Raw genomic sequence first — 13,508 nt, 5'->3', positions numbered from 1 at the left:
ATGAGAGTTCTACACCCTTTTTATTGCTTACACAAATACAATGCCCGATTCATTACCCGCTCTAGATTTCCACTTCCATCATTTTTTTTTGGTGGTTGCCTCATTCTAGTTATTATTTTGGAAGTGTATCCTTGCAAACAATTTGGGAATTGGGCGTTTTTTATACGCTGCAGGCTGTTTTTGTCAGATATGTGCAAGTGCGCGTTTTATTTATTTACGCTGCGAACACCATTTTCATTGCTTTTAAAGACTGTGGGATACCTACGGGCTGGTGTTTTTTTACAGTAGCTTCGTTGAAATGGTAGCATGGGGAGGCATCTGCTGCCATATGATTTGGTTTAAGTAAAAGCTAGAAATGTGTAGTCTTGTGTGCACTCTTTCACGAAACCTCCATACAATATTTCTTGGCTTCCTTAGAGCCCATGTGCTTCCTTTAGAAATGATTTGAACATTTGCCTTACAGTGTCAGACAATTATTTCTGAAAAATGCTGATAGTAAAAAAAAGCACCATCTCCTACTAAAGCGGACCATGAGGTGATGCGAAGACGGAGCACTTGCACAATCGCGTTCTGTTGGCGTTCGTTGGGCATGCTACCGACCTCGGGCATGCTACCGACCTCGCGTCGTGGAACGCGAATAGGAACACTACGCGCGTCGTGTCTTCCCTCTAGCCCGGCCGGTAGCGTATTATGAATTGCTGGCGCCGCAGAGAGGGAAAAAAGACAGAGCGAGGAGGCAGCCAGCGGCGCCCACGGGAGTGCTTGCGCGCTATTGGTTGTTCTCTTGAGGTCACGTGACTGGGCACGCGCGCGCGTTTTCGAACGCACACTCGCCCCCCGCCACGCCACAGATCCGCGCGCCGAGGGCGCGTGCGAGTGGGTTTCGATAGGGTGATAGTTTTGATAAGCAATGTGGTTCCAACTGTCAATGTGAAGCGCCTCCGCGTCCACCTGTGCACAGACGGCCACGCGCACGAGTGGATCGCCAGCTGCAGTTAGACAATTAATACGGCATGGATCGCCGACAGGGAAACCCGAAATCCAAAAGCGCGTCCAAAATCTTTGCCATGTTAGCTTGATGGTTGGAATCACGTAAGTTTGGGCCTTTTTTTTGTTCCATTGCTGTTTCTAGCGCATACACGAGACAAAAACAAGTAACACCGACGAATACAGGCGCTAACTTCCAACAGATTTATTTTCAAAGCGTCGCATTCGTACATATGAGATTGGTGAAAGGCTCGAGCAACACGCTGGAGAAGGGACCCGAACTTGCAATAGAACCTAGATTGTCTGCTTCAGAATTGTTGACATTAGTCAGAGATGTTTCAATGTGTGCTTAAGGCAGTGATGTTTAAAGATGTTTTGGGCAGGTATCGCGGGCAAAGCACCCCAAGTAAAAAATTTTATTCGGGATAATAGCCTAGCAGTCCTTTCTGCAGACAAAGAAGGCGGGTTTGTGGTTCTTCCGCATGAGAATTTAAAAGTGGCGGCCAATGCAGCTATTGGATGTGCATTCTTAGTAAAAATGATATGTTTCACTGAAGAAAATAAAGAGCGAAACAAAAGATTATGTCAAAAGCTAAACCGCAGCAAACTCGCTCGTGATATCGGCTGGAAAAGAGCATTGATTTTAACTGTTATATTCATAAGCCAGAATGGCCCTTGCGCATCATCGTGTCAGAATCGGGTACATGGCAAAAGTCTGTTGGCCTTTACATTCAAGACAAGTTGAAGTTACTGAGCATAGATGATCTGTTTTTAATGAAGAATTCTTAGCAAGTGATCAGCTATCGTCAAACTGAATCTTGCAATAACTTGCGTGCTTTCTGTATCGACGTCAAAGAAAGAAAAGTACGCTGTGGTACCATATGTACAAGGTGTATCACACAGGCTTAAGAAGATTGGAAACACCGCTAAAGTCAAGGTCGTGTTCACAGCGCCAGACAGACTATCCAGTCTGTGCAAAGCAAGCTACCGGAAACTCAAGGAGGCTGGGTGTACGACAAACAAGAGACATATAGCTTTGTTGAATGCACCGCCAATGTAGTGTATGCGCTACCGCTAACGCGCAGGAGGAAGTAAACGTCGGCGAAACAGGTCAATGTATGAGCGACAGGTTGCGGGAGCACACTAACAAGTCTAATGTGCGCGATGGCGCGATGCGTGCCATCGCAGCCTCCACTGCAAAAACTGTGGGTGCAATGCCCCATTATTCGCAATGCTACGTCGTGGTAGAGTGTACTAGAACAAGGGAGTGCCCGGAACGAGCTTCGAAAAGTGAAGCCCAAACAGGGTCAATCCGCTTGCAGCGCTGCGATCGGTAGTCTGCAATGTGTCGTCGTTTAAGTGCTGCGCGCGGCTCCGCCGAAGTGGTGCAGGGGTAGAATGCCCGATTCCCACTCAAAAGGCCCGGGTTCGAATCGCAGCTGTAGATGGTGGGTTCTTATTCTTAGTGTCACCTTTTATAGCCGTGTTGGTTTTCCTTTGTTTCTTAAAAGTAGCTTCATTTGCTGCGTGTTGGTTCAAAAAGTAACGCAAAATGTGAAGTAAAATAGAAGATATTTGGCACTGAGCGCAGTTATTTGCAGTGCCATCACCCGGGATTGAACAAAAACGTAGTGTATGGCCTCCGAGATTTTCGTGAATACGAGACTCGAAACGAGATTTCACATTTTACGTTACTTTTTGTAGCAACACGTAGCAACAGAAGCTAGTTTTACGAAACAAAGGAAAACCAACACGGCTATAAAAGGTGACACTAAGAATAAAAACCCACCATCTACTGCTGCGTTTCGAACCCGGGCCTTTTGAGTTGGAAGCGGGCATTCTACCCCTGCACCACTTCGGCGGCGCCGCGCGCAGCTCTTAAACGACGACACATTGCAGACTACCGATCGCAGCGCTGCAAGCGGATTGACCCTGTTTGGGCTTCACTTTCTGTACATTGGTGCTGCGGCCGTTCCGAGCACTCCCCTGTTCTTGTACACTCTAGTCGTGGCAAGTAGCGCCAAGCAAATGACACGTGAGGTAATGCAAGCAGTGAATATCGCTAAATGGGGGACACGTGCGTAAGTCCAACATCGCTTTGTCCAACAAAAACAGAGATCAATTATCTTAAGCACAATCCATGAACGACACGGCGGAAAGGGCAGTAAATATCTTCTCTTCATTTTTACAGCGAAAGCTGTTATGAGATCATTTCACCGGCCGTTTTTGGCGCCGTAGTTGTCCGCCGGCGCCGCCGCCGGTGTCCGTAACCAGTATCGCTCGAGATAAGAAAAAAAAAACGAAATGAGAAAAAAATTCCAGGATGGAACGAGGTTCGAACCTGGGCCCTCTGCGTGGGAGCCCAGTATTCGACCTCTGAGCCATGCCGGTGCTTGAAACTGCTTTGCAAAGGGGTCCTATACAGACTTTTTGTCGGGAAGGAACCACATTAGCATATGTAATATAGCGTGGTAGAAGAGTAAAGTAAGCACCAAGCGTCGCACAACGCGAATTCTGTAACCAGGCGTCACACAATGCGAATTGCGCAACGAGTAGGTTGTTGAATGCTTCGCACCCATTACAAAGGGATCTGCCATAATTCTTCATCGTCATCAGGCACAGCATCAACAAAGTGCGCATAACGCCTTACATGCGTTTAGCAGGTACCGACGCTCTCCGTAGAATGACGAAAAATGGCACAGTGCCTGCTGCCCTACTTCTCAAAAATTACAATGATTTATAGCGTAGTGGGTTCCTCGCAAGTGCACTTGTATTTGTTGCCAAGGAAGCCCATAACGCATGATCCATTTCCTCGGGGTCTCAGTAAAGTACTTCGCCTCCCCCCCCCCTCCGTCTCTCTCCCCCGTCAACGTATGTTATACAGCATGACGGGAGAGGGAAATATGCAAATTACATAACTGGTGGGCCGTTTAACGATTCCAACCCATTACAAAGGGCTGAGCCATAATTCTTCATCGTCATGAGTCGTCGCGTCAACATAGGGCACATAATGCCTTACAGACGTGTAGCTGGTGCCTGGCTTCTCCGCAGAATGACGAATAATGGCTTAGTAGGTGCTTCCCAACTTCTCAAAAATTGTGATTTATGGCGTAGTGGGTACCTTTCTAGTGTACTTGTATTGTTGCCCCAAGAGAACTTAACGGGCTCCAGAAACGCCGCTCTTCCAGCTTTCGCTGTGACTGGGCTGCGGTTTCAGCGCAGGCCTGGCGTTTTTTCGTTTTTAGCCGGCTTTCATTTTTCAGTGTTCATTGTTTCCGACGTAAAATGTGACAACTGGGGTTGCGCGGGCTTTTCACCAATCTCATATGTATGAATGCGACGCTTTCAAAATAAATCTGTTGGACGTTAGCGCCTGTATTCCTCGGTGTTACTTGTTTTTGTCTCGTGTATGCGCTAGAAACAGCAATGGAACACCAAGATGCCCAAACCTACGTGATTCCACTAACCATCAAGCTAACATGGCAAGGATTTTGGACGCGCTTTTGGATTTCGGGTTTCCCTGTCGGCGATCCATGCCGTATTATTTGTATAACTGTAGCTGGCGATCCACTCGTGCGCGTCGCCGTCTGTGCACAGGTGGACGCGGAGACACTTCACGTTGACAGTTGGAACCTCATTGCTCATCGAAACTATCACCCTATCGAAACCCACTCGCACGCGCGCTCGGCGCGCGGATCTGCGGCGTGGCGGGGGGCGAGCGTGCGTTCGAAAACGCGCGCGCGCGCGTGCCTTGTCACGTGACCTCAAAAGAACAACCAATAGCGCGCAAGTACTCTCGTGGGCGCCGCTGGCTGCCTCCTTGCTCTCTCTTTTTTCCATCTCGCGTGCGCTGCGGCGCCAGCAATTCATAATACGCTGGCCGGTAATTCTCACAGGGCGAGTGGGGAACGCGGTCTACAGGCGTGCAAGAGGGGAGCAGCGTAGGAGACGAGAGAGAGGGGGAGGGGACGCGCATTCGCTGGCGCTCATTGCGGCGCTGCGCCGGAGAGAATTTCGGCATGTCGAGACCGCATTTCAGAGACGCCAACCGAGGCAAGCGCTGGACTGAACGCGTGCAGCGCTCTACCACTTGAAGGAGAGGATACTAGAGGAGGAGACTAGCGCATGCGCCGCGAGAGCAGAAGCGAGAACGCAGGAGAAGCGCAACCAGGTGCTGGTAGAGAAGTGGAGAGAGTAATGCGCAGCTGTTGGAGAGAGGGAAGGAGGAGAGTTGCGCATGCGTAATGTTTGTGCGGACTAGCACGCCGCGGGACATACCCCCAAGCAAGAAATGTTCGCATCTAAAAAAAGAACTGGGCCCCGGTTCTTCCTGCAATGGCGCGTGTATTACATCTATCGCGCAGGGTCCCGGTACCGTACGATGCTGTCCCAGGCGATCCTGCAGCTACATGAGAGTGGCACCCTGAAATGGCACATCGTCAAGAAGTGCCCGAAGGAGGCGGCAAGCGCGTTCAAGGGCACCTCGGCCCTTGGCTTGGCGAACGTGGGCGGCGTCTTCGTCGTCCTGTTGACCGGCTCCTGCGTCGCCTGCGTCACGGCAGTCGTCGCGCTCTTATGGCGCTCTCGCAAGGCGCTACCCGAGGAAAGGGTACGCAGTGTACTCATAATACACATATCTAGGAAAACCGCTGCCGCGATAGTTAATATGTCAGTCTTAAAAATACTTTTAATTGGGGAGATTTCATGAAGGGATAAAAATACTATAACAACACCACTAACAGATAGATAGATAGATAGATAGATAGATAGATAGATAGATAGATAGATAGATAGATAGATAGATAGATAGATAGATAGATAGATAGATAGATAGATAGATAGATAGATAGATAGATAGATAGATAGATAGATAGATAGATAGATAGATAGATAGATAGATAGATAGATAGATAGGACAGTCTTTTACCAGAAAATGTGGAGTTAATGGTCATCACAAGGGGATCGACGGGGGAGTTGCCGGACTACATGGTCGTTCACAGGGCCTCACAATGTCTTGCATAGGGCTTGCAGTCTTTTGAGTAATAGTCACTTGTGCTGAGGCTGTATGCAGTCAGGACTGTGCTTTGCAAGTTCCCCAGGATCATCCCGATCAGGCTGCTTTGGCTTTGATATTTCGAAAATGGCACTTGCGTTTTAGAATCCGGAAGCACTGCTTCAGGTTAGTTCGTGAATCGCCGCAATTTTCATGATTCTTTCTGGTGTTGTGCGGCCTTTGTGATCGCAGCGAAGTGCGGATGAAATTGGCCTCAATAGCTGTTACTATCATTATGGCCATAAATTCCGTCGGTTTTCGGTATCGATCACGGGATTGGAAAAAATATAGATCGATCGCTTGTGTCTGTCTTGAACTCACGACAATAATGTTAGCGAACATGCTTGACTTGACGGCAGTGTTGTACACGTTCCTCTAAAACAGGAACGACAGCTCGTTCCTTCTCATTCTTGGAACGACCTACCGTTACAAGTTCCTTTAGCGTGAAAGGAACTCGTTCCAGTTACATTTCGAAAAGTGGAACGTGTCGTTACATTAACGTTACATTTGAACTTTTAATCAAAGTGTAGTGCTAGATAACCCTGAGGCGAAATAAAGTGAAAAATTTAAAGCTTACATTGAGCTACATATATTTCACGAATTTGACATCGCCGGCAGTAGGTTATATGTAGATAAAATGAATCTAAAGAAAAGTTAGTGGACGAATTTTTTAGAGACCACCAGCCATACTACAGACCAGGGCTGGGCAAAGATACTTTGAAATTGTATCGCGATACGATATAAGATACTCAGGCAAGAAGTATTGGAGATACAGATACAAGATACTGCCGCAAGAATTGTATCAGATACGATACTTGGCAATTGTATCTTAACATACTTCGATACATTCTCAAACTTGTTATTATAAATCCATATAGTGTAGCAGCAAACGCCCATACACGAAAATGTCTGCTTGAAAATGTCTTAACCGTGACCTATTTTGTTTCACTAGAATGAAATGTCTGTTAGTATCGCAAAAGTTTTGCCCTTCTTGCTCAAAGCACATTAGTTTTCTTCCTAAACAACTTATTGGGCCTTCTTTTAGCTTCTTCACAGGACAACTCTTAATACACTTCGCTGACAGCGGTTGTTGTTTGTCATTTTTGCAATTGATGGGAGTCACTGCTCAGCTTGCCGACCAGCTAGCGGGTTGCCATATAATCACAATAACGTCAATAAGAAGCCTCCGCACGACGGCGAAAAAACCGGTGTGGACTTTTACCTTCCGTAAAAGATAGTTTGCCCAATGCCGTATATCCGGACAGGTGTACAGCAGCATTAACGCTGGTAGCGACGTTTTTTTTTGGGGGGGGGGGGGGGGGGGAGGGGGAACGCATGGTGTATACGGGGTTTGAGACCGTTTGCTAGCGGCCCTGTCGGTCGGCACACATAACCGTCTCCGTCCCGTTTGTCTTTATTTTCTAAATAACTATGTTCGTGAGCTACATAGACATGGGCCTATCTATGAGATATGGGAAGGCTTCCTTTCAAATGGCAACGTCATTTGGTTCAAGCTCTCTCCGACCCCACCATCCTCACTGTCCCGGCCTCTAGAGCTAAATTTCGCGATTGCGGCTCGCCGGCTAAGCTGAGTTTGAGAGCCCTAGTGTATACGTAGATGACATAAAACTGCAATAAATTTCGGTGTTCTGCTTAGCTGCTGGCGTAAGGAATTCTTTGTTGATATACTCACTAACATATAATTTTTTAGCAATATTTATTTAACGAGAGAACATGTGCCACACAGCAATGTCTCAGACTTATTGTATAGTTGCACAAAGCGTCGCAGGACACCGCCGCTATTCGCGCTATTGCCGTTTATAACTCCGATTAGGTGGTGATTAGTAATACACAAAATATTTAAGAAGGCCTAAAACAGGAAAGCAGATATAAGTAAAATAGAGAGGTGGTTGTATATCAAACATTCACATTGAATGAGTACAGAAACACAATACAGACGGCGCCCTTAATAGCTATGAGCATGAATTATCGTCAACTTACCTGTTGAGACAATAGAAAGTTCAGTGTCCATGGAAAATCGCCTGAAACGGCTTGTTAGGACGCTCCTTCTTATATCTTTAAGATGGCTCCTAATGATTTCCATTATTAAAATGCAAACTCAATTTCGCCATTTTCTTAAGCGGTAAGCAGAATATTTTGTACGGTATACTCAAGGCACAGCCACCTCATAATATGGTTTCAAGATCACCTTGCCAACGTGTATGTGTAAACAGTAGTAGACATAAAGCAGACAGTTAGAAGAATAAAGGAGAAATTATTTTGGGAGCGCGTTACAAAAGACATACTGCAGTGACCAGACCGGAAAAACAGTGCAGTGACCTAAGTAATGTATGTGATGCAAAATGACAGCTAAGAAAGCACTTGTGCTAATAATCAAATTATGATTTCATGAAGTCTTCAAATAAATATAGATGGAAGTGAAAAAAACGGTACGCCAAGGTATTTTCTCTTAGGTAAACACTTCCTCTATTAGATCTAGCATTAGTATAGGTGGTGCTAAAGTTGTTAGAATCTTATTTGCATATAAGTTTATTCATTGCATGCAAGTCAAACTTACATCCACGAGATCCTTCAAATCGCTGATATGTAAAATCCACGCGACGCAAAGCAACCCCATTCCTGCACGCTTCGCATTTCGTTACGGAGCAAGACGCAAGAGAATCTTCAATAACGACACTGTAAGAACACCACAATTTGCGTGATAGACGCCACACGCAGTGAGGTACACGGCGCAGGACAGTGGCTAAGCGCAAGTGTCGCTGCATTGGCGCAACTAAAAAGAAAAGAAATCGAGAAAACCAAAGATACGTGGGCTGGGCGTAGATGTCCGCGTGCTTGTCTTCCTGTTCTACCCTCAATGAATGACTCTGGCGTAAAAATGAAATAACGTCACTGCCCTTAGACTTATTCAGATGGCTTAGTGGCACCATTACCAGTTTGAGAAGCGGAGCTTGGCCAGCGATTATTGGTTCGCACGGTTGTGTTGCGATAGAAGTATCTTGTATCTTAAGATACACGATACATTATCGAATGTATCGGATATACAGATACAAATACTCATATTTAGAGACGTATCACGATACAGATACAAGATACCCATAGAGTATCTAAGATAGTATCTAAGATACATGTATCTTCGATACTGCCCACCACTGCTACAGACATGTCTAACTGCAATTTCCGTGCTCGTCTATTACAAGTGCAACACATGGGGTACTTTCCACGTCAGTCTTCAAATGCGCCGTCAGAATAATGCGCTTCAGAGTTCAAATAGAAATTCCCACACACGCACCGATATAAATAAGTTTCTTGCACAGGAAACCACATCGAAAAGAACAATACATAGGCGTTAAATGAGTGCTGATTCAATATTGTAGTGTGAGTATATAGAAAATAATGTCCAGCATACACATTCGCAACATAGTCCCTTGATCGTGCTCAGAAATAGTCACATCTCGATGTTGGTATCCGACTGAGGAACCTGGTTTCTCGGCAGCACTTCGCCGGCAATGTTGAAGAGCCGTTCCATCAAGTGTTTGAGGGTACTTCCGTGTTGTACACAAACAGGGACAAGTCAACAGTGGTGGTAGGGGTGAGGACAGGCTCAGCGAGCGCAACAAGAATATAGCGCTCGATGTACGCGTATCGTTTATTGTATGGCATACGTTATCGGTGGGGCGGCTGTCGAACTGAACTATAATAAAATTTATAGACCTGGAGCCACGGAGATAACTCGCATGTTGAAGGGATGCCTATCCAAACGAAACCATCGAACACACCGGACAGGCGCCACCGCAGCACCCGCGTCCACTGTGTTTCGACCCTCTTCCCCGTCATCCACGCAACCGGGTGTCAAAAGACGGATTTGTCGATAGCTGCCGGCGGCATGCCCGAGATGCTTAAAGGAACGATTGAGCCAGCCGCTAAAGACCACGCGACGAGAGAAACATTTCCAGGAACTGGGCCGAAGTTCGCAGTCGGCAGCGCGTGAGCATAAAACCAATAAAACGTCGGAAGAGTACGCTACACGCGGCAAGGCGCTCACTCCCAAGGGGAAGAACCAAAGTGTAACTTCGCCACCGTTACATTGGGGCCGAAGACCATTCAAGCGTAATGGCAGGCCGCCACGCGGGATTTCGGTGGTGAGCACGTCGGTGCTTCACCCATTTTCTGCGGCCTCTGGCTTTGTGACTGGCTCATCTGTCCCATGCGCGTCAAACACCAGATTCGCGACGATTATTCGCGCCGTTCGAAAACTCCGCGGAACCTCGCGTAGGCGCCTCGACTACGGTAAGTCGGCTCCCCCACTGTTCCCTATGCCGACAAGGCCACGGGGACGCGCAGGAGAACCGCCCAAATACGCAGCACCCCCCCCCCCCCCCCCCCCCCCCCCCCCCCCCCCCCCCCCGCACACACAAGCTACTTTCGTATTGGCCGAACAAAAAGTCAGCGAGGTAAAAAAAGATACGTGCCCTTTCCTGGCGGCAGCCTCACAATGGGGTTCGATGATTCTCGAGTGTCAAGTAAATGTTCTCCGAGGTGCGCCTACACACTAAAACGGCGCGTGATTGCTGTCAGACTGGCTCTGACAAAAATAAAAAAAAAATCAGCTGTTCCTCACGCGTGTGGTCGGTCTTGACGTCGCGCGCTTCCTTGCGCCCCCCGCTGACGCCTTAAAGTGAAAACCAGGGTGCAGCATAGTCAAGTGACGGGTGAGCGGTGGATTCTTGCGCCTCACGGGGTCGCCCATCCACCCTGTTCTAAATGATGTGCTGTGTGCGGGCGCCTGTTGAATGCCGAGGAACATTTACAGAAGGAACGCCGTTCCCTATGCCGTTCCTATGTAAACGTAACGAGTTACCGTTACAGTTCCACGGATCCTCAATGGAACGGTGGCGTTCCGCCGTTCCTCCAAAAAGGAACTAGTTCCAGGAACGTCGTTCTTTGGAACGCCGTTCCGTACAACACTGCCTGACGGTGTGGCACTTCAGGCTTTCGTCATTTCCGGCGACTCAGGCGATTAATTTTCCTCGGTATTTAACAGCCAATAGACCAGTGATCCGACAACGACTCGCTTCTCTGGCGCCTTCTGCTTTGGCGCATCTTGGAATAAATTTTAGCTTCCATTGTGTTATTCTAGGATTTAGTATAGCTATTTGCGAAAAAGCAATCACGATAAAATAGCAAGTACGCCCTGCATAATAGGAAACATGTAATGGTCGCTCAATGCGTAAAGCAGGAATGTGAGAAAGATCTGACGTTTATGAACTTACGCAGCCTCGCTGAGGCTGCGGTGTGCATATGTAAAAATATGTACGACTTTCAGAAAGTTGCGGCATAGCCTTCGACGTGTCGCCATGGAAAGAGAAACAGCGTGAAGTCATCATCGCTACTACCACAAGAGTGCGTCGTTGTTTCTTGTCGACCATGTCATAAAGCTTCAGTCCCCCACACATACTGTACCGTTTGCGCAGGAACCCGTGTGTATGGAACTGTGCCGCGAACTGCGGTTCACGCTGACCTGCGGCGGTAAGAAGCCCATGCGCACCAAGGGCGACGACCGGGTGCCACCGGGTGCTGGCAGCGGCGAGAACGGGCTGCCGTTCATGCCTTTGGCGGGCTACGGCGCCGTCGTCTCCAAGGACAGCTTCTCCTGACAGCCCCGGGGCGCGCCCGAAGACAAACTCAGCACCTGCTACCGGTGAGGTCGCTACTGGCCACGCAACGTCCCTGGGTTCCCGTGGCTCACGTTTTCTTCTTTTTTTCGAGATCTACAAGATCTATCATATTGTTTTGACGGCAGTGTGGCCGTTTGAGGAATACAAACTCGGGAGGAGCAGCAGAAACGTACCAGTCATAGTCGAGGCAGCCGCAGACTCTTATAACTTATAATGCAAAAAGGAATGTATTAAAAAATCTGTGTTGGTTCCCTCATACAGGTGTTTAAAGTTCGAAGACACAATTGCGAAGATTAAATCGATAATTGGGGGACGCTTAAGCTTCGCCTTTAAGAGTTGAACGCGATAGCGATATTCGGCCCCATCCTCATCGCGCTCCGTTTCGCTTGTAATTATGTTCAGTCGCCCAGCCAGCCACACGCATACACACGCGCACGCACACACACGACATACCTATAGAAGAGACAAAGGTTTCCGCCCTCTTATACAGCACTTTTATGACAACAGTATACCCCAACGTGTGTGTAAGAGAATGCGCGCACTAACGTGTATGCCATTTGTAATGGGTGGCCGGCCTTAAACCACAACTCGTTATGCAATTCACATGCCCGATGGCAATGTACGCTTGTAAAACGTTTTACTGCGACATTACATCTCGTACTGTGACGCCTGCACACATGACTCGTATGTTTGTGAAGCATGAATGTTACTTTCAGTGCAGTTCCAAGCATTGGTGTGACTCCGTGGTAGAACACCTGCTGGCCACGCCGCAGGCCCAGGTTCGATTCCACCTCCATGGCAATTTTTAGGTCACGGACAATCACGATTTTTCGCTCACCTGCAATTACACCGATACCGACGCCGAAATTTCTGCGACACGCGCTCTTTAACACTTTCGTGACCGATGAAAAATCGGTGGTTTTGGGGTAGTCCAGGAAAAAACCTTTTCCTGCCACAGAAATTAATAGGTTATCAAATAGAAGAAGAATTGGTCTTTCTCAGAGTAATAATTTCAAAAATCAAGTTTATGTCAAGTGTTATAAAAAATTATCAAAGCAAAATGCATCACGGCCCACCAGTTCTGTAATTTGCATTGGGTGACGCCCAGGCGCTATTTCCCTCTCCCGTCATGCTGTATAACATACGTTGACGTGGGAGAGAGACGGCGGGGGAGTGGGGGTGTGAAGAACTTTACTGAGACCCCGAGGAAATGGATCATGCACTTATGGGCTTCCTTGGCAAACAATACAAGTGCACTTGCGAGCAACCCACTACGCTATAAATCATTGTAATTTTACTGAGACCCCGAGGAAATGGATCATGCGCTTATGGGCTTCTTTGGCAACCAATACAAGTGCACTTGGGAGGAACCCACTACGCTATAAATCATTGTAATTTTTGAGAAGTAGGGCAGCAGGCACTGTGCCATTTTTCGTCATTCTACGGAGAGCGTTGGTACCTGCTAAACGCATGTAAGGCATTATGCGCACTTTATTGATGCTGTGCCTGATGACGATGAAGAATTATGGCAGAGCCCTTTGTAATGGGTTGGAAGCATTCAACGACCTACTCGTTGCGCAATTCGCATTGTGTGACGCCTGGTTACAGAATGCGCGTTGTGCGACGCTTGGTGCTTATTTTACTCTTCTACCACGCTATATTGCACATGTTAATGTAGTTCCTTCCCGACATGAAGCCTGTATAGGACCTTTTCGCAAAGCAGTTTCAAGCACCGGCATGGCTCAGAGGTTGAATACTGGGCTCCCACG

At 47.6% G+C, this 13,508-nt stretch overlaps 1 protein-coding gene across 1 annotated transcript; it reads left to right on the top strand.

The window, feature by feature from the left end:
• The first annotated feature begins 5,368 nt into the window (after positions 1-5,368).
• On the top strand, positions 5,369-11,718 carry LOC119397186 (glutamate receptor ionotropic, kainate 5-like). Its single transcript, XM_037664624.1, has 2 exons — positions 5,369-5,596; positions 11,536-11,718. The coding sequence occupies exons 1-2, from the start codon at positions 5,369-5,371 to the stop codon at positions 11,716-11,718; spliced, it is 411 nt and encodes a 136-aa protein (XP_037520552.1).
• The last annotated feature ends 1,790 nt before the right edge of the window (positions 11,719-13,508 follow it).

Source organism: Rhipicephalus sanguineus, chromosome 6 (genome assembly GCF_013339695.2).
Source record: "Rhipicephalus sanguineus isolate Rsan-2018 chromosome 6, BIME_Rsan_1.4, whole genome shotgun sequence".
Lineage (NCBI taxonomy): Eukaryota > Metazoa > Arthropoda > Arachnida > Ixodida > Ixodidae > Rhipicephalus > Rhipicephalus sanguineus.
The sequence above is the reverse complement of the archived record's forward strand: the minus strand, read 5'-3'. Positions and strand labels throughout refer to the sequence as shown.

What these genes read in the sequence shown, in the direction of transcription:
- LOC119397186 (XM_037664624.1), top strand. Translation starts at nt 5,369, where the DNA reads ATGCTGTCCCAGGCGATCCTGCAGCTACATGAGAGTGGCACCCTGAAA. An exon ending in AGGCGCTACCCGAGGAAAGG is followed by an intron (nt 5,597 to 11,535) that starts GTACGCAGTGTA and finishes CCGTTTGCGCAG; the next exon opens with GAACCCGTGTGTATGGAACT.